The 21,948-nt window shown below is 39.4% G+C and overlaps 1 protein-coding gene across 5 annotated transcripts in view; it reads left to right on the top strand.

The window, feature by feature from the left end:
* The window catches only part of ARHGEF3 (Rho guanine nucleotide exchange factor 3), a 242,922-nt gene extending 228,412 nt beyond the window's left edge, over positions 1–14,510 (top strand). For all 5 annotated transcript variants that reach the window (XM_031686399.2, XM_072941523.1, XM_006196429.4 and 2 more), the window contains 4 exons: positions 1,326–1,583; positions 6,994–7,164; positions 10,262–10,448; positions 12,287–14,510. In XM_031686399.2, the coding sequence (XP_031542259.2) occupies positions 1,326–1,583; positions 6,994–7,164; positions 10,262–10,448; positions 12,287–12,639 (969 nt within the window). In that variant the 3' untranslated portion in view covers positions 12,640–14,510. The remainder of the gene's footprint in view (positions 1–1,325; positions 1,584–6,993; positions 7,165–10,261; positions 10,449–12,286) is intronic.
* The last annotated feature ends 7,438 nt before the right edge of the window (positions 14,511–21,948 follow it).

Here is a 21,948-nt window from a genome sequence, read left to right as displayed (position 1 = left end):
TACTTCCACAGTATCTTGTTTGGTTTCAGTCACTGAGAAAATAATTTCAAAAAAGGGTGTAAAAGAAGTAGCAGAATATTTAAACTGTGATCCATTTTTCAGCCGCTGCCACAACTTATTTTTAAGTCTCATTCACAAACCATCAAATATTACCTAATCTGGTAATCCATTAAACGTTCACTTCAAAATACAAACTTTGAATGTCTGCTGTATAGTAGGCCCAGTGCACAACACTGAGGTTGCAGAAACGAAAAACCCTCTTGCCACTGTCTTGCACTGAATCCCTCCACAGAGCAGGTGTTACAGTAAATGTGGTTTCCTAGTGCAAGAGAGCAAAGCAAACACAGCAGGGCCATTGGCTGCATTTTACTGCCTCTGGTGACTTTCTGGACGCTGACAGCCTGTGTGTTAGGATGCTGGGTCCTGGATGCTACTCACAGGGAGGAGTGGAAAAGGAAGATGAGCAGCCCTTCCACTGAGTCTCTGACTCTGTGTTTGCACCATGTGACTAATGGGACGTGTCAGGGAAATTAGTATTTCGCTGGAAGACAGTGGAGTCAAAGTGTTCCAAAGTCTTTAAACTTAAAATTGTTCTCCACATGGAATCTGTTGTTAACCATTAGGTATAGCCAAGAATCATCCTGGCCTGTCAGACTAATTTAAAATACTTTTCTAAGTGCTTTCTGCATCTAATTTTTTACTAATTATACTTTTGCTTTAACTCCTTGGAGTTCTTTATAATTGGTCCACCTTTGAATCAGGTACCTTAAAGCTAATGTAGAGGTGCTTGCACTGAGCCATATTAAGAGCTGGGCTGTGGAGTCTGACGCCTTTCTTTTTGTGCCACTAAGTCTTCTAGATTAGTTTCTTATTAATAATTTTAAGAGAAACCTACTTTTTTTTATTAAATAGGAGTGTTTCCTCTCACCAGATACTTCTGAAAGTTTAGGACAATTGTGTATGCAAATGCAGTCATTCCAGACTAGGAAAATACTGAACTGTGTGCATATACAGTAATTCCAGTTCTTCTGTGTCTAGCTTAGATTGGCAAAATGCAAACAAATTATTAGGGCCTTAATAATCAAGAAAGTAAACAAACAACTAAGAAAATAACTGTACAAACAAGCTGGAGCTTAAAAAACTATCCACTGCCTGCCATCTGGAAGATTCCACCGTCTGTCTCCTCCAGCCACGCAGATAAAGGAACATTAGACTGGCCTGGAGACCAGCTAGGTTTTGTTCAGTCCCAGTGAGTGGTCTTAGCATGTGGCTCCAGAGCACTATTATTTTAATGCTCCAACCCTCTTTTGATGTTCCTTTCTTAGCTGCCTTGTCTCAGCTCCTATGACAGCTACTGCAGCAATCAAGTAGCCGCCAAAGCTCTGCTGGACCACAAAAAACAAGATCACCGTGTCCAAGATTTCCTACAGCGATGTTTAGAATCCCCCTTTAGCCGCAAACTAGATCTCTGGAATTTCCTCGATATTCCAAGAAGCCGTCTGGTGAAATATCCTCTGCTTCTTCGAGAGATCTTGAGGCACACCCCAAATGATAACCCAGATCAGCAGCACCTGGAGGAAGCCGTGAGTTGTCTCTTTCTTTCTCTCTCCCTTGTCATTTTCCCCAGTGTCTAGAAGATTGGGTAAATGGGTGAGTGAAGAGTCCCTGGGTACCTGGGACTCAGGAATCTTGGGTTTCAGGCTTGGCTCTGCCATCAGCTGTGCTTTGATTTTGCAAGTCAATACTATTCCCAATCTATAAAATGTAATATTTACATGGAATGCACTCTAGAAGTCCTTTTGATTCTAGAATTTCTTGATTCTGTGTAGGTGACTCTGTGATCTGTTTGTTATGGTTGCTGACTGTGAGGGTTAAAATCTCTGTGGAGATTTGAAATCAGATAGCTTTGTTCAGTTAGCAAATGGAAGTTGCCTTTTACCTTGGTCCTGAAGCCCATTTGTGAGCTTTAAGACCCAGCTCTCCTTGGCCCCAAGGTGGAGCTACTCATACCTGCCCACGAGTAACTATATTGAGTATGGGGCGGGGTGGTTTGAGAAATGTGGGTTCTTCCATAGCAGCAATAGAAGACCAGGAAAAATGGAGTCCATTTCGTGAAAATACAGCAAACTCTGAGCATTCTACCCAGAGAGCTCAGTTCTGACCGGGGTGTCCTGTGGGGCAGGGCAGAGGAGATGGCAGGACAGGATGAGCAAATGGCCTGAGCAAAGATGTGAAGAAGTGACAGGACAGGCCATGCTGGGGAATGCCATGGATCAGTCTGCCTGGGGTTGACGGTAGTTAGGAAACAGCAGGAGAGGGGGCAGAGAATGACACTTCAGATTGGTTATAGAGAGTTTTAAATATAATCTGAGACATTTTCTTTTGTTGTGTTTTTGTTTGGTTTTTGTCTTCTACATAGCTTGGATTCAGGTTTCAAATCCCAGCTCCATCACTGACAAGCTATGTAATCTTGGACATGTTGCTCCTCATTTGTAGGACAGGGGATGGAGAAGATTAGGGACAAGGAAGTCAGCTGGGAAGAGGTTGCAGTGGTCCAAGTGTGCAGTCATGGAAACCTGCTCAGGGAAGTGGCCGTGGGGATGGAGGTTAAGAGACCAATCCAAAGCCTTCATTCCCTGACTGGATCTGGGACAATAGCATAAGGAGGATATGCATAGGTGATTGGAAAATCAGAAGCCCTGAGCCTGTGGAGCAAAATGCCCATCTCCTCCCAGAGAGGAGCTTAAAAATAATAAGTAGTAACAACATCAGCTGCAATAACAGTATTACCTGCTGACATGTAATGAATACCTAGTAAATCAGCTTTATGTAACTGCCTCACAGGTTATGAGCTCATAATCCTCACAATCACCTGTAAGATAGCTGTTCCTGTTAGGGCCATTTTCCTTTTCCAGGTGGGGCTTGTGGGGGTTAAATAACTTGCCCAAGTCCAGGGCCAGCAAGTGTTGGAATTGATATTGGAACCCTGTCGGTGTAGACTGCAAATCTTCTGACTTTTCCACTTCTTTATCATCCTTTACAATGGAGCTGAAAAGCCTAGCTGCTGCTTTGAGCCCCTGTTGGAATTGCAGAAAGTTGTCTGGCCACGAGGCTTTGTGGAAGGGCCTCACTGGTGCAGAGCTGGGCCAGTTGTCCTTGTAGGGGTAGAGAAGAATGAGGAAGGAGTCTCTCCTGATTCACGAGGTGTCTGATGTGTCTGGCAGACCCGACGCACACAGACCAGGCTCCCAGTGCAGCACGATGGGGGATGCAGCCTCCAGGGATGAGGCCCATCTCACTTCATCTGTCTGTTTTTATTACTGAAAAGAGCAGTAGGGTTGCCTCCTCACCGTATTTCATCCCAGCAAGTGTGTGGTCTGTAGGAATGAGAACAACAGGGAGCTCGAGCTAGTCTAAATAATTACTTTTTTTGAAGCACACAAGCTTGCTCTGAGTTTTACAGTATAGATTTCTTCTTTTTAATATGCAGCATGAAAGAATAATGCTCTGTTTAAAAAACAAAACAAAACAACACAATCCCAGTGAGCTAAAGTTTGAATTTAAAAGACAGATAAGAATATGCTTGTTTGCAGTGTGAAAGATGCACCAGTTTCCCTAGTGCATAAAATGTGATGCCATTTTCAAAAATGGAACCTGTACCTAGTTTACTCAGGCAGATTTATGTATGAAGGATGATATTCCTGCATTTGAAAATGTCTGCAGAGCAAGTCTTCTAAATGCCCATTTACACAATAAAGGCACAGCATTTTTTTCCCCTTCTTTTCAAAATCCTTGTGGCATTACCCTAGATGAGCAGAAATATTTAGCCCTGTCCTCTTGGGTGCATTGTGAATGTTTGATAACCATAAAATCCACAGTACTAATGTAGCTTGACTAATATGTTCCCTGAATAAATTTTCCACCTTTGAAAAGGGAGAAATCAGAGAACTCTAAGTAAATTGCTTCTATACCAAGCATTCAGTCCTATGATTAGATCTAAAGAAAAGTCTTGCTTTTAATGCAGTGCTTAAACTACTACATTTGTATTAGAATTTCTTAATAGTGTTTTGGGGGGTCGATAGGAATTTCCCCCCCAAAGAGAACTTCTTAAAATAAGACTTCAGATATTCAGATATTCTAGAGATCTGATTGTTTAATGTTTTAAATTCTAAATACTGTTTCAGCCAGAAAATGATCCTGTAGACCGTCTATTTGCTCTGCCCGTCACTGTTCCCATTCCTTTAAGAAAAAATCACTGGAATCCATGGGAAGAACAGACCTGCTTTGGATGGAACAGCCGCAAGGGCTGCTATTCTTGGCCAATGTCAAGAGCTAACGAATAGATGATATTACCACATAAGGGACAGGACAGACAGGGCTTTCAGATTCCACTTTGGGGATGACGATTCCAGCACGTGTGGGCTTAATCCCTGTTCTGTTATGCGTATCTCTCATCATCATCATCTTTTACCAGCCCCTGCCCTTCAGTTTGAACCCAGATGAGAGATGCAACAATAAATTTAATTTAAATGCGCAATTATCATGACTGTTTGCTATTGGCAATCTGCTATATGTAACTTTATTCCTCGCTGCAATTCTGCAAAATAAATTCCTCTCAAAAACCAGTGCAGAGAGATTAGACATGGTATGCAGGTGCATTAGCTCATGGTACACAGGTGAATAAGAATACAAAATAATATTCTTAATAAATTAAAGCAGACCCAGAGCTACTATTATAAATATAGACATAGAATATGAAATGATTCCAATTGTTTCCATTGTTTTGTCTTTTTTTAATTTTTACAAACACCAGAGAAAGAAGCAGCATTTGAGAATAGTCACAGTTGCCTATGGAACCACTGTGGTGTTTGAGTTTATTAATCTTCATGTGATGTGCCAGCTGTTCAGTTCCTTAGTTAAATTAGGAAATGAATGCATCTTTATGCCTAGAGTATATCTTCCTTCTGGTTTCCTTGAAACTTACAGGATATTCAGAAAACTGACTCAAGTACTTGTTAATTCCAACTGCCCAAGGACACCTAGTAATAGTCCGCCAATAAGATGAGACACAGCAATTAATACTAAGGTCTTTAAAAGCAGGAAAAAAGTATGGATTTCACTATGTATTAAAAAATGTAACAAAATAGAAGAATAAGGTAGATGTAAAATGTGTGCCCAGATACCTCTCATATATTTTAAGCTTCTCGAAGGAAGGGACCCTGTTTCATTTCTTTGAAAGCCACCCACTAGTCTGACACTGAATAGATGCTCAACATGCATTAATTGAATTAATTTGAAGGATGAGTCATAGCTTTCGTATATTTTGTGAAATTTCTTTTTTTGTTTATTCTTGAAGATAACAATAAATAATCAGTCGTCTTTGAAAACCACGAGCGGAAAAAGAAGAGAAAGTTGTATACCAAAATGTTCTATTTATTATTTGTTTTATGTTAATGAAACTTAGATTAATTTCATAGAACTTATGTTTAATATTAGGTTGACGCCAAAGATGAAAAAATTTGTCTTACGATATAAAGAGCCTGTGTTTTTTTAAGTAATTTTTTTTTAATTATCAGAGTACTGCTACCACCCAAATTTGGAAAATAGAGAAAAGAGTAAATAAATGATCTTTGAAACTTAGCAGCTACAAAAGTGTACAGATTATGTGTCTGTCCGTAGGATACAGTCACCAGACTCCAGCTCAAAGCTATAAGATATTCTGTCACACCTGCATGGTAATGCCAAAGTTGTAACTGGGTAGAAGTTTTTATCCAGTTCCTTTGGGCAGGAGGCAAGTGAAAAATAATCACTTATCAGTCTTAGAATTCAATACTGCTTTAACACAAGATCTGGTAGCTATTCACTGAGTAAAGGTCTCTTTTAAAACCTTGCTTTTCAGAGACTGGTTTGTTTTCTACTAAGTAAATGTGACCAAGAAGAGTCCTTATTAACATTTCTCATCTTTTAAGTTCTTTTCTGTTAATACCACCACCACCACCAAGAAAGATGGGATTGTTGATCTTTTCACTATTAGGGGACAGAGGACTCTGTTGAGGAAGTCATTACTTTGTCTTGGATTGATGTTGTTGAGTTTTTAATCAACTAATTTCCTATTCTTTTGTTTTCTAGCATTTTCTATCTTTAAGATATATTATTCATGTGATAGAAAAACACGTCAGAATAAATGCCCACTGACCATGTCCTAGTAATGTACTCTTGTTTTATTTCACTTCAGTTTGTATTAACAATAATGCATCCACCATTGCTTTGAAATCCCTCTACCCCTTACTTAATTCACATGTGCTGTAGACATGGGTGTGAGCTGTATAGAGACAGATTGTCCCCGTGCCTACTCCTAGAGTCTTTCCTTTCCATTCCTAGTTCTCTGTCCTTTATAAATCATTTACGTTTTGTCACTAAAAATATATCCAAATCATTTACTCACACCCAATTTGCAAATATTGTTTTCAGTTTAGATTGAGTACATGCAGAGAGACCTTGAAACTGGGTTTCAAGTCCCCAAGGATGATCCTTTTTCTGGACTATTACATTCTGCTTTGTTTTCTTTCCTTGGCCTCCTTTGTTATATACCTACATTTTCAACATTGTGAGCATGTTTTAGGAAATGTGCAACATGGAGCTTAGTGGTTATAAGTCCTGCACATTGAAAGCAATACCTCATATCTCTTCCTTTCAGATAAAATTATATATCATTATTAGCTTTATATATAATACAAATGTCTATATATATGTACAAATGAATATATGTGTATGTGTTTATCTCTATGTGTATGTGTTTAGGTGGTGTATAGATGGATACAGTGTGTAAGTCGCATTTATTTATTTTTCCCTTTTCCCAAAGCAGCAACTTAGATAACAGAATCTCAGAATTAGATCCAAGTGTATCTTCCTTACTTTCTAGGCTGAGTCCCTGGGTCTTGTTGGTGTGGCTGGTTTGCTTACTTTCCCCATACTTTCTTTTTGTTTTCACAGATAAACATCATTCAGGGAATTGTGGCAGAAATCAACACCAAGACTGGAGAATCTGAATGCCGCTATTATAAAGAGCGACTTCTTTACTTAGAAGAAGGCCAGAAAGACTCCCTGATTGACAGCTCAAGAGTGCTGTGTTGTCATGGTGAACTGAAAAACAACCGGGGCGTGGTGAGTGGTTACTCTGCTTCAGTGGTCTGATCCTGGGCCTCAAAAAAAAAAAAAAAATGGAGGTACTGGGGATTGAACCCAGGACCTCATGCATGCTAAGCATGCGTTCTACCACTGAGCTATACCCTTTCCCCTGCTAGCTTTTTTTAAATTGAATTATAGTTCAAACTTTTTATTTTGTTTGATCAAGACCTTCAAAAACAAATACGAAACAGTTACCATCTCCTCCCACTTTGATATTAAAAAAAAATGGGTGATTTTAACAGGATATTAAAAGTACATGATCTGAGAAAAACAGCTGTTACATTGAATTCATTTAGCTTTATGAGAAATTCTTCTTTTCTTATGAATTGGCACCTATCCACAAAATGGTGACATTTTGACACCGTTTTGTTTTGTTTTGTTTTTAAATAATAACCTACACTCCACTGGCAGAGTATCTAGCTCTGACCTGTAGAAATTCCATTTCTGGGCTTTTTATTCCTTAGTAGATATTGAAATTGTTCCTCCTTTCCTATCATAGCAATTTGTGCAGATCTCCCCTGGGAGGGCTTACTACAAAGTGGTTGTAATTTTCTGGGTATCTGTCAGTATCTTCCATTATGCCGTGCTCTTTTAGGGTGGAGACTGTGCCGTGTCAGTCCCCAGCACCTATCATGGGGACCTGATACATACTAAGGCACTCAGTAATGTTAGAGGAATGAGTGAATGAATGAATGAATGCTTATATAAAGGAAAAATGGATTTTAATTATATGAGAGTTCAAAATTCATTCAACTCACCATGCTGTTTTTATCTGTAGCCAGTAGAAATTAATGCAAATATAAAATATATATATAATTTTTATATGTTATATATAACAAATTTTATATAATGTAAAAATTTTATTGTATATATTTAAATTTCAGTATTGAGAAAGCCATTGAGAAAGTCTTCACCTCTTTTGTGTTTCATCTTCGATATCTAGCCAACCCTTAGAATGAAAGCCAGAACTAGATTGAAAAGCCCTTAATAAAGCTTTGATGACTCAAGGGATGCCCTTTTGATCTGGACTGTAGAGTAGCATTTATGAGCAGGCTTGGAAATGTTGTTTAAAATCACTGAGTACATGTTGCAGTGCCTATTATCAGTGCTGCTGTCAATCCAACCAGCTGATGTTGCAACAGAGGTTATGAGACCTGTCACAGGCCACTGCTTGAAAAAGTGTTTCTGTTTGACTGAGGAGTTACTGATTGCCAGAAAGTGGAATTCTGCTTTTTGCTGATTTTTGGAAAGCACTGGTGGACTTCTACTGTCTGATGCTCTGGCTCCTGGAACTCTTTCTCAGGAGCCCGGTGGGAAATAGTCAGGAGGATGCATCACTCAGTGGAATGAGGGCCTGTTCTCTTTCTGTCCATCAGTCAAGCGTTGAGACTCTCTGGCCAAATGAGCCTAGGGCATTAAGGATGAACTCTGTCTAGTACATGTTCGAGGTAGATAGATTTTTGAGAGCAAAGATTTTAGTTGGGGTGGGAGATTTGTTTCAGTTTGTTTGTTTTTTCCCAATAGAGTTGTAAAAATTATTATGAATAAAGTCTTGAGTCAGGGAAAAAATCTCAATAGTTTGAAGGCAGAAAGGAGCTGCAACTAAGAAGAGGAATTCGCAGTGAACATTCATAGACAAAGGATATTTTTTAAAGGTTGCCCAGACAATCTGAGCTCAAACATCCTACCTTGGCTAGAAGACTGAAGTAGAAACAGTATAAAAAAATCTCTGATTATTTTCAGTGTGTAAAACAATGACTAACCCCTTCCCTCCCCAATCCCCAAGAGAAAATTCTTAACACTCTCTCAACCACACCCCGCTGCAAAAAAAAAAAAAAAAAGCCCTTAACTTGGTTGTTTTGGCTTTACTGTTTTTCAGTCTTCAAAGCTCACACACCCACACACCAATACAGAACCATCATCATTTGTGTTTCCACCAGCCAACATTTGGTTAAGCTTCAGTTTCTGCAGTTTTTGGTGTGTGTCTGACTGACTGTCTATGGCAGGGTTAGGGTAGATGACTCACAAGTATCTTTTCTTCCAAATGTAAAACTATCTGATAATGCTGAATGTGCTTTCCTGGCCCCACATCCAGATTGTAATGTGAGTTTCCCAGTCTCCTCTTTGAGAACCCCTGGGTTGAAATTCCCAAATATTTCCACTGAAAAACTAGAACCCAGCTGCAAAGTCATGGATCTTTTCACTTCGGTTCCTAAGCATTTCCAAGCTGTAGGAAGAGTCTGGCGCTTGGAACTGAATGGAGCCAATTTATCCCAGCTCCACCCCATTGCTTTCATGATGTGGTTTGAGACAAGCCTTTATTTTTGAGATGCTCTTTTGCCCACAACACACACATCAATCGTCAGCCTTTTAAGCACAACCTCTTCAGAGAACTAAGGTTCTTATGAACTTAACCAAGAAGGACAACCTCTTTGATCATCTTTCTTTGTGGCTACAGCAGCATGCTCTGGTTTCCTCAGGAATGGGCAGTGTTCCGAGCTGCAGTGCCTAGATGAAGCTGATAATCAGCTCTGTGGTTGAAGGAACAAGTGTTTTATGGGTTTGGGAAACAAAGATTAATATTAGGCCCCAATATGCCAGTCTCATCCTTTATAGACTATTACTCATTTTGATCTCTTAGAATTACATTAGGTAAAATAAGCCGAGGCCAGGGAGCACTAACTTTTTTTCCTTCATTACCCACTTCATTCTATGGGGCTTCTCTCTTTTTCTTATGTTCCCATAAGAAAATGCTGGAGGCTGTGTCTACACAGGTTGTGAATTGCAGTGTGAACAGCGCCCCTGGAGCTGGCAGGCCCGGCTGCAGGTGCCTGTGGGCAGAGGGCCTTCTTCAGCGGGGCCCTTGGGACCTGCTCCTATAGGAAAGGCAATGGATTCATCTGGAAATGCCTCCAACTCCCAGCTTTCTGTTCTTCTGGAGGTAGATTTAAGCCTGGAAGTTCATAAGCTAGTAAGAACCTGGTACCTGGGGACCTCTTATCCACAGAGGTCCGCTTATCAGCCACTCATTAGATTGTTGCTTAGGGGAATCCCGTGGATTCTTTTCTTTCAGAAACTACATGTCTTCCTGTTTCAAGAAGTCCTTGTGATCACCCGAGCCGTCACCCACAACGAGCAGCTGTGCTACCAGTTGTACCGGCAGCCTATCCCGGTGAAGGACCTCCTGCTGGAAGACCTGCAGGACGGAGAAGTGAGGCTGGGCGGCTCCCTGCGTGGGGCATTCAGCAACAACGAGAGAAGTATGGAGGACTGGCCATTTTGTCCTGTTGAATGTCTTTGGTGGTGGTTTGGAGGGAGTGGCTGGCTGGTGGAAAGAGAAGAGCCATGGCCTTGGGTCAAACTGCATTCCAGTTTTGTGTCATCACTTACTGATTGTGTAACCTTGCTCAACCTGTGTGAGCCTTAGTTTTCTATCTGCAAAGTGGGGATGTGTGCATATCTACTTCATAGGATTGTTGCAAGGATTAAATGAGACCCTGCAAGCTGACCTGTCTGCTCATAACTGGTGCCCCTTAAGCTGTCTTTCTCTGACTCCTTCCATTGGGTAGAAGCATTCTTAAGACCAGACAGCCCCTATGTGATTACCAGGTACATAACAGTGGGTTTTGTAGTTGAGCTAACAGACTTGTCTCTAAAGAGACATAACTATGGTCAAATGGGTTAAGGGTTCATTTGCAGTTACTCAACTGGGCTTCTCTAACTTAAAACTTAATAAACCAAGGAATTAACCAAGAGAAGCTTAGACAGCAGTGTCTATGTAGTGTCTTTTGTGTGTCAGACACTGTGCTAGGCACTAGCACACACTGGTGAACCAGACAGCTCAATTCCTTGGAAGCCCTATGGAACTGACACTGTGACTGAAGAGATAGGTAAGAGACAAGTAAATATTCTGGGTGCTGTTAAGAAAACTAAAACCCAGTAAGGGAATAGAGAGGGATAGCAATAGGAGGTCTGTTTAAGATGAAATGATCAGGGAAGACTTCTCGGAAAAAGTAACATTTGAGCCTCTTAGGTTAACATTGGCATCGTATGGTCGAAGTAATTAACGTGTACTGCCTCTTACCTACACCCCCGTCCCTCCACCCTAGTGGTAGTACTTAAAGTTCTCAAGTACTATGTGCCAGGCATTATATAAGTACTGACATATATTATCACATTTCTCTCTCATAATAACCATCTAAGGTAAGTTCTCTTCGTTATCCCCATTTTACAAATGAGGAAACTGAGACATAAAGGAGTTAAGGCATTTGCCCCACAGCAGAGTAGAGCCTGAAGCTCCACTGTTTTATCTGAAGCTAGTCTGTTGTCTACAGGCATTGTGCAAGGGGACTGACTGACCTCAGATGCTTCTGTGAACCCCATGCATGTGGCACGTGGGGCCCATTTAATCCCAGTTAATGTTGTTATTAAACTAAATCAAATGTCATGCATACTGTGCACTGCTGTTTTTTAAATGCACGTAGCTCCTGTTGAGGTTACTAAAATGTCATTTTATTTTAAAATGAAACCAAACTTATAAGAGTTCTGTGTCTTTACATATCTTCTTAATCATCAGATACTAAATGTACAGATATTATCATGTGGAGGGTCGTGGGCCTGTTTGATGTTACAAAGGGCTTCTTAAACTTGAAAAAGCCCTAGCTTGGAACAGTTGTTGGAATTACAGATTATTAGGCCCACCTGAGCCCTATTGAATCCAAATCTCTAAGGGTAGGGCCCCGGGATCTGTATTTTTAACATGCTGTCAGGGGATTTTGACATGCAGCCAGGTTTGGTACCCAGTACTCTGGGGTCCCCTTAAACACAAGACTTAATTGTTCTGCACTGATTTGCTAGCTTCTGAGGACAACTTAGGGCAACCAAGTGCCAGACCTGTGTCAACTCCTATTGACTGATGGAGGCTGCAAGGTAGAGCTGAGCCGTATCCTGGATCAGTGGGACACATTTACTAGTCAATTAGTGATGTCTGCCATGGGTACTTGGATACATGGGAGGTTAGTGTCACTACATGTGTTCTCTTTGGCTTGGGGTAATATCTGTTCATTGACCTCTTTTTTCATGTGTTTTTCATTACTAGTTAAAAACTTCTTCAGAGTAAGTTTCAAAAATGGATCCCAAAGTCAGACTCATTCACTACAAGCCAACGACACCTTCAACAAACAGCAGTGGCTCAACTGTATTCGTCAAGCCAAAGAAACAGTTGTGTGTGCTGCTGGGCAGGCTGGGGTACTTGACTCCGAGGGATCGTTCCTAGATCCCGCCACTGAAAGCAGGGAGCCACAGGGAGAAACAAAACTTGAGCAGATGGACCAATCGGATAGTGAATCGGATTGTAGCATGGACACAAGTGAGGTCAGCGTGGACTGTGAGCATATGGAACAGACGGACTCTTCCTGTGGGAATAGCAGGCACATTGAAAGCAACGTCTGACAGAAGCGTGTACTTCCTGGAAGTAGCCCTGTGTCCTACCTGTACAGTATTTGCATTCCACACATGGAACGGTTTGGAGAAGCACTTTTTGATACTTTTGTGACTGTGTTGACCCAGTCTCTTCAATCTGTACTTTGTCCCTAGTACTGTAACTGCCAGTCTGTCTGTGTAAACTGGAATCTGAGGTGACTGTTACCCTGTGTTGTATTTCACAAATGTCTGGATGGATGGAGCAAATTACTTTCACTTGTCCTGCTGGATTTTTAAAAAGTACAGAGAAAAAAAATCTCTAAACTACCATTTTGTGTAGATTGCTTAAAGGATCCTTCTGTGTATCTCTAGTGTTTTTCTGGCTCTTTGACAGAGTAGCTGAAGGCATGGAATTTAAAGGGCCTAGCAAACAAGGCATGAGGAAGTCAGTCATGTACCATGATGGCATTTGAAGGAGAACCAGGAAAGATCAATGTTTCGAGTAAAATTGGTTTGATGTTATTCAACCAGAAAGCATAAAGATATCCCTGGGGATTCCAAAGGCTTAATTTTGCAAAGGAAGAAGCACTTGACCTTGCAATTTCATCCAGTGCAAATTTGATGCAGTAATCTATTAGGACATGAAATAGAGTCTGACCTTAAAAGGACTAGCACAAAAGCAGCTGTCAGTTCTGAATCTTGAACTGAAATGTGCATTGCACCAGGAGGTCTCTGCCATAGATGCTGGCTTGCCTTAGAGAGCCATCTCTAGTCTAAAACATCAGAATAGAACTCAGAGGGACTGGGAATATCTGGCAGGATAACAAAAAGGCCCATCTTGGCTTTGTTTCATCTGCCTAAGCCTACTCATATTTTAGAGCATGAATGAAGAGATGAGGAAAAGAGATTGCGGCTGAGTCAGTGACTCTGTCTACAGAAGCATGTGAGAAGAATTTGGAAGAAGTGCTCCATCATGATCTTATGTGGGAAACATTAAAAGAGAAAAGCATGGTCCAGTGTCCTTCTGGGAAAGGCCAGAGCCTTGGGTTTTCCTGCTGTGCTTTTGGGTCATCAGTTTATCATCTCTGGTTCTCTGCTGGGCTCAGAATCATCATTATATTCTCCAGAGACCAACTTAATTAACTCTATGATTAATTAGGATTAGTTAGCCAAACTAGTAAACTTTGTCCAGCCTTGATTTACAATGCAGGGTGGGTTACAGACCTTAAAAACAAACAAACAAACATTAACTGAATACACAGAAAAGCTCCCTGTGAGTGTAAATATTAAAGACAACCTGTGCAAAATTAGACCCACACCAGCACTAGTAGTAATGGTTCTAAATTATTGCCAAAAAAAGTTTTTTTTCTCAATCTTTTGTCTTTCAAGTTTACAGAAGGAAAGCAGTAAATACTATGTTGTCATTTTATGATGTACGTCTGTAATGTGCATTCAAAGAAGCTGTGTGACAAGATTTATCAATGTAAAAACAAGATATAATACTTTTTTTTCAAAAATAAAACAAAAAAAAGTTGTGGTCAGTTTTACCCTATAAAACATATTTCTGTATTTATAGATTTTAAACAAGGTGAATTTTTTTTTCTATTACAAGTTTATTTAAAACTGCTTTGTTTCTCAAGTTGTTACTGATGCGGTGAGTGAATGAACCAGCTGCAGAGAGGAGCAGAGAAAAGCTGAGAAAGATTGTCTGATGCTGGAGAAAAGAACGAATCATTCTTGGCAGAGCCATCGACCACTTTGGCCAGCATGTTGAGAAAAGAGGTCTGTCAGGGCCAGCCTATGGGAAGAAAGTCAATGAATGTTTTCATGAAATGAATGTTTTTGTAAAATGGCCTTAAACTTTTCTGGAAGCATTTCAAATAAATTACATTAAAATGTCATCCTCTTTGTGTACTGTATTTGCCCTACAGACGTCAAATTTCAGCTATCTTCCTGGGAGGTTCTTTCTGACGTTTTTGCTTGGACCCAAATACACATATTAAAATAGGGTGTGGGTTGAAATAAATGCTTTGGTTTGATCTCTCAAAGCTTTTGCAAAACTCCTGTTTCTAAGATATACATTTTCAAGTATTCTCATTTTTAACAGCTGTGTCTTGAATCTGCACTAAGTGTCAAGGGATGTCATAATTGTTATAGAAAAGAAGTGTTGAGTCTCACTGCTAGTGTAGGTGACTGTTGATGAAATTGAAGCTAAATAATAGAAAGCCAGTTTTACTTCAGAACTCTTCCTAGAATTTCACTCCACTTTTTCTTTAATTAAAATGGTCAGTTCTGTTCCCCCAAAGAATAGTTTTTAGATAAAAAGGCTCGACAGCTTGAAGTGGTCAGTCGCCAATTCTCAGTAGCATGTCGCCCCAGTAAAGCTGGTAGTTAATCTTACCTTTATAAGAAACGTTCACCATTTTCTTTAACACCCTGTTCCCAGATTAGTCAAGATATTCACATAAATAAAAGTCCAAATTTCTTCCCAAATGAAAACGCATTCCTTGTTCTCATCTTCTTACTTCTCCCTCCCTGTCATCATTCTTATCCTTCTTCAGTTCTACTCTGGGTGTTCCCTCCACTTTTTACTCTCATGATTGTATTGAACTTGTTACTAGAGAATGTCTCTCCTAGAATGTTAGAAAATATTTGCACTGACATTTTGTGGGCTAGTACAAGTGACTGGGAGCTAAATGGTTTTCTTGAGTCTATTTTCAAGGTATTATTTGACACACAAGTAAATACAGTTCTCACAGTCAAAGTTATCAGCAAAGAAAAGAGCCAGAACTAGCAATTTTGTGCAAAATTAGAGTGTGGTTTCGACTTCTGGTTAGCAGCCACCACCAGCAACTGCTTTCATTTCCATTCCTAGCACAGTTTGCAGCAGCTAGGAATGCAGAACTCTTCTTAACTACAGCCCTGCCTTAACAAATCTCTTTGGGTACAGGAAAATGCAACCCACCGTGTTGATGAACAAGCTGTTCAACTTTCCATTACCATGCTGTCCATGTCCATCTTTAACTAATTCTGCAGAAGGCTGAGGATTCCTTGGAAGTTTAATAAAGAGAACATCTGACTGCACAATTTCGCTTGAGCATTTTACCTCACCTGGCTCCCCTTGGCTTATGGAAAAAGCCATTGAACATCCCCTCTCACTGATGCGGTTGATTCATTTAATTCATGCTATCTCATTTATTGACAGAATTCTAGAATGACAGTATTGGAAATTTAAAGAAGATAACCCAAGCCCAAACTCACCAGAAGAAATCTGAAGATCAAGAAGACTGAAAACCTTGCCCACGTGAACACACAGTGAGAAAAGTCGACTGCATGCAATGTACCTAGAGGGTACTTACGCAAACAAATTTGCAAAACAGTTACTGCTCCTTTCATCTTTTTTCCTTCCTCCAGGTTTGGTTGGCACAGTCAGCTACACAGGTCTTCCCAGATGAAGCAGTTCATCAGTCCACCTGGAGGATTAGCAAGGAATTAGAGATGGCACTCTATCTTTGAGAGCTGATCATCTAGTTCAGGAACCTGGACATGCATTCTAAATAACTTGTTTATTTCCACGTCCACACACACATACACCTAATATTAATGAACTGTGTCACCTCACCTGTAAAGCTTTGAAAAATGCCATCCTCGGTGTTCTATTCACCCCATGTCTGTGAAATGGGGACACTGTAAACCCTCAAGCCATTTAAAAAGTGAGACAGTGCATGTGAAATCACTCTGAAAACTGTTGAGCTAGTAGTTTTCGTTGTCATTTAATAATCACTTTTAAACTTGCACATGGTGTTATGAAAATTTCTCAGAAGCACGGCCTTAGCTGGGGTCTTTTTCATTCATTCAGCTGCATATTTGGAGGATGGGGTTTGAAACGGCTTCTCAAGCCAGAGAATCTGGAATATTTCCTTATATTGTTTTCCTTTCCACAATTTTCTGTTTTCTCTTTCAGGAGCTCTGGAAAGGGAGATGTCAAGCTTCCTGGATTTGGCCTCTCAACCTCCTGGATTGGTTTTCATGTATTCTTACTTGTTTACTCCTATTTTATTTCCTTTTTTTTTTCTCTTTTATGGAAATCTCTTCACCTTTATCTTCTAATCCGTCTATTAATTTGGGGAGAAGATTTTTATTGCTAAAGTTTTTTTTTTCCTTTTTCTATCATTGTCCCTAATCTTATTTGCTGAAAGCAATATCTTTTTTTTTATTATTAAGTATAGTCAGTTATAATGTGTCAGTTCCTGGTGTATAGCATAATGTCCCAGTCATGCATATATATACATATATTTATTTTCATATTCTTTTTCACTAAAGGTTACTACAAGATATTGAATATAATTCCCTGTGCTATACAGAAGAAATTTGTTTTTATCTATTTTTTTATATATTGGTTATCATTTGCAAATCTCAAACTCCCAGACTTACTCGTTCCAACCCCCTTTCCCCTGGTAACCATAAAGTTGTTTACTATGTCTGTGAGTCTGTTTCTGTTTTGTAGATGAATTCATTAGTGTCCTCTTTTTATCGCTGAGTAGTATTCTATTGTATAAATATACCAGAACTTCTTTATTTCATCTGTCAACGGACATTTAGGTTGCTTCCACACCGTGGCTGTTGTATACAGTGCTGCTGTGAACACTGGGGTGCATATGCCCTTTCAAGTTAGAGTTTCCCCCAGATATATGCCCAGAAGTGGGATTGCTGGATCATACGGTAAGTCTATCTTTAGTTTTTTGAGGAATTTCCATACTGTTTTTCCATAATGGTTGCACCGAACTACATTTGCACCAAAAGTGCAGGAGGGTTCCTTTTAGTGAAGGCAATATCTTCACTAAACTCAAGGTATCATAATTTTGTTAGATTTTTCTTCTTCTTGCATTGTTGATTTATCTGGGAATAATAGTAGTAATTTATAGGATGGTTTATTTTCATTTACCTCTCCAAATTGACACTCTATCCTAAACCATCCTTTTATCTGCCTGTGTGTATATATGTACTTCATCAATGGACTCTTGCTTGTAGCTTCTGGTTTTATTTGGTCCAAGTGGAGTTCTAGCATGATATCAGAGAGAGGGAAAAGAGTGAGGTTGGAGTATTTATATTCCCAGCTCTCTCCTCAAAGAATTGCCTTGGACTGGCTGCCTCTCTTGACATGAAGTCACAGCTCCCCTCACAGAGTTCTCTCTGAGTTCCAGTAACCTTTCCAGCCTAGGATGGTAACAGCCCAAATGTCACTAGCCCCATGATATTTCATTGTCTCTATACTCTGCCCACAACTTTGTATAAAGTCCCTTTTTAAACCCTCTTTAAATTAACCTAATTTGAATTTGCTGCTAAGCCTGCTGAGCCTCTGATAGATACTGGTACCCAACACAATAAACATCATACACGTGTCATCATCATCATCAACACAGGTGTCATTCCACCATCTGCTTTCTGTCTCCGACGTTGTGGTTCAAGGATACAGAGATCTTTTGGAAGAATCAAAGATGGATTTGGTGTTTCTATTTCTTGTTATGATGGATAATTTTCTGAGAAGAGACATGGAAATATCTTTCAAAAACAAAGGCAAAATAAAGACTTTTTCAGGCATAAAAAAGCTGAAAGAGTTCATCCCCAGCAGACCTATAGTGTGAAAACTGTTGAAGGACCTTCTTTTGACAGAAAGAAAATGACACTAGAGGAAGTTTAGATTCATACAACAGAAGAGCACACACACACAAAAAAAACCTGCAACCTGTAGAAAAGTAGGAAAGACTTTCCTTATTATTTAAATCTCCTTAAAAGTAATGAGTTCAAGGGGGTGGAGGGTATAGCACATGCTTGGCATGCATCAGGTCCTGGGTTCAATCCCCACTGCATCCATTAAGGGGGAAAAAAGGGTAATGAGTTCTAGCCATGACGGAGTAATACAGATGAGATTTACCTTCCCACCTGAAACAAACAAACAAAAAGATAACATATATGAAAGTACAGTTTTGAAGACACTGGACATCAGGCAGAGAAGGACAGAGACCCTGAGAGAAGGGAGCAAATGAGTGAAAGCCTTAATTAACAAACCAGAGATCCCAGAGGACTACAAGCAAGTAGAATCTCGTACAGCCTTGAGAGGGTTGTCAGGCAACAGGGCAGGGAGGAGAAACCCAGCCTAATCCAGGGAAGTCCCTGAGTGGCAGAGACGTAGCTGAGAGTTCAGGGAGAGCAAGGCCGCTACGATTTAGAGGACAGAGAGAACACTGCATGAAGAGAAAACTGTGGCAATCTGCAGAAAGAACCCCCGCCTCCCCACACCCAGGTACTCGGCCAACTACTGGTCAGTGCACGCTTGTGAGAAACTACCCAAGGATGGGGAGAACTATCCAAAAGCATTAGCAGGGAACTCACACAGTGCTGGGAATAGTGCCTGTTCCCACAGACCACTAGAAGTATGTCATAATTGGGTCAAGTACTCAGAAGGGCCTGAAAAGTAGTGGAGAAGAATCAGCCCAATGTAAACACTTACCTTGGTTCCACCTAAAGAGTCTTAAAGACCAAAAAGGATCGAATTATTTCCAGGTAACTTAACTGCATCCCAGAACAAAGCTCAAGAACATCTACAGGCACACAAAAATACCCAGCATCTAATGATGAAATTCACAGTGCCTGCCATCCATTCAAAGCCTACAAGGCATGCAAAGAAGCAGGAAAATACAACCCATAACGAAGAGAAAAATATGAAAACAGTTGAAACCAACCCAGAACTGACACAGATGTGAGAATTAGCGGACAAGGGCATTAAAAGTTATTAGAAATGTATAATAAAATGTTAAGTGGAGAAATGAAAGATATGGGGGGAAAGGCCCAAATCTAACTTCTAGAGATGTGGGAGATGAAATATACTCTGGATCAGATTAACATCAGATTATACATTTTAGAAGAAAGAATTAGTCAGCAAGACATATCAATATAAGCCATTCAAAATTAAACACAGAAGAGAGAATTTTTGAAAAAGAGCATCAGAAAGCCATGGGGCAACTTGTTAAGTGCCATGATATGCATGCAGTTGGAGTCTCTAAAGGAATGGAGAGATGGAGAAGGGTATAGCTCAAGTGGTAGAGTACATGCACAGCACCCAAGAGGTCAGGAGTTCAATCCCCAGTACCACCTCCAAGCAGAAATCAATGAAGAAATCTAATTACCTCCCCCTCATAAAACAAACAATACAAGGAATGGAGAAGTGTAAGAGACAAAATTTTTAAAAAATTATTGCAAATTTTTTCCAAACTTGATGAAAGCAATAAACCCACAGATCCAAGAAATTCAATGAACCCCAAACACAAGAAACAGTAAAACTACACATGGCATATCATAAATTGTTCAAAACCAGTGATAAAGAGAAAATCCTAAAAAAACAGATGGATGAAAATGACACATTACATACAAAGGAGCAAAGATAAGGAAAACAAAAGGTTTCTCGTTGGAAATGAGGCAGGAAGACAGTGAGCAATATCTTTAAAATACTGAAAGAAAAATAACTCAGCCCAGAATTCAAAAGCAAAGCAAAACAATTTTCAAACATTAAAAAAGCTGAAAGAATTTATTGCCAGGAGACCCAAACCACAAGAAACATTTTTAAGAAGTCCTTGAGGCAGGAGGAAAATTATATCAATGGTTGATTTAACACTGAAGGTATCAGCCAATTTAATTCATCAAATTTAAAAAAGAAAAAAGGGGGGCAACAATCATCTCAAGAGATGAAGAAAAAGCATTTGACAAAATCAAATATGCATTCCTCATAAAAACTTTCAGCAAACTAGGAATACAAAGAAATGTTCTCAACCTGAAAAAGAGTATCTGTCACAAACTATGATTAACATCATAATGCTGAAAGACTGGATGCTTTCCCCCTAAGATGAAGATAAAGGGTAAGGAAATTCGCTCTTATAACTTCTATTCAACATTGTACTGGAGGTCCTAATCAGTGTAATAAGGCAAGAAAAATAAATAGAAAACATCTTGATTGGTTGAAGGTGACTGATAAGGAAGATGTAAAATTGTCTTTATTCACAGATAATATGATCATCTATGTAGAAAATGTTATGAAATACATAAAACACCTACTGAAACTATTAAATAAGTTTAACAAGGTTGCAAGATACAAGATAATCGTGCAAAAATTTATTGCTTTTCTGTATGAGAGTAATGAACAATGAGATACTGAATTTGAAAACCCAATGCCATTTATATTATCATAAAAATATTTTAAAACATTGAGATAAATCTGAGAAAAAAAGATGTGCAAAACATGTACAATGAAAATTATAAAACACTGTTGAAAAAATTTAAAGTACACCTAAAAAAATGGGAAAATATACCATGTTTGTAGATTGGAAGTCACCTATCATCCCCCCAAAAAGGAAAATTACAATTTAAATGAAAAGGCAGACAATTGATGCCAACACCAAGATATGTCAAATACTGGCATTATCTAACCAGAATCTTAAGGTAACCATTATAAAGATGCTCCAAAAATCAAATTACAAATTATAAATTCTCCTGAAACATATTTTAAAAATAGAAATTCTCAGTAAAGAAGTAGAACATATAAGACAGTATCAAATGGAAATGACAGAACTTAAAAATACAATCACAGAAATTTTTAAAAATCTCTTTGAGTGATGTCCATAGCAAAGTGAAGATGGTAGGTAATAGAATCAGGAACTTGAGGGCAGATAGATGGAATTTACCTGAACCACAGAGAGAAACTAAAAAGAAAGAAATGAACAGAACCCCCGGGAATCTGTAAGACTAAAAGAAAAATCCAACATTGTTATTGCATACATTTAAATGAGTGCAAGTAAAACTGGGAGATCTGAATCGGATTGGCAGATACTAACAATGTCAATATTCCGGTTGTGATATTCTGTAGTTTTGCAGAGGGAAAATGGGTAAGGGGCAACAGGATCTCTTTGTATGATTTATTACAACATGTGAATCCACAATTATCTCAGCAAATATCTCAATTGAAAGATCACACAGTTGCAATGTGGAGAATGAAGAGAAAAATGCTGGAGGAGAAGCAAGGCCAGGGAAGAATATTGAGTTCAGGTTGGCGTATGTCAAGCTGGAGTCTCCTATGAGACATCAAGTGACCATACAGGTGATGGAGTCAGGAACGTCTATCCTGTCAACGTTTGGTTTGTAATCTACTAGAGTAGGCAAAAAATTTTCACTTTAAATCATATTTATTGAAGTGTATTTGACACGCACTCAAAGGAACCCATTTTAAGCGTACTGCTCAATGACTTTAGGAAAATATTTACACTCATGTAGCCACAGTAAAGATATAGA

The sequence above is a fragment of the Vicugna pacos genome, chromosome 17, assembly GCF_048564905.1.
Source record: "Vicugna pacos chromosome 17, VicPac4, whole genome shotgun sequence".
Lineage (NCBI taxonomy): Eukaryota > Metazoa > Chordata > Mammalia > Artiodactyla > Camelidae > Vicugna > Vicugna pacos.
This window is presented reverse-complemented; position numbering and strand designations above follow the sequence as displayed.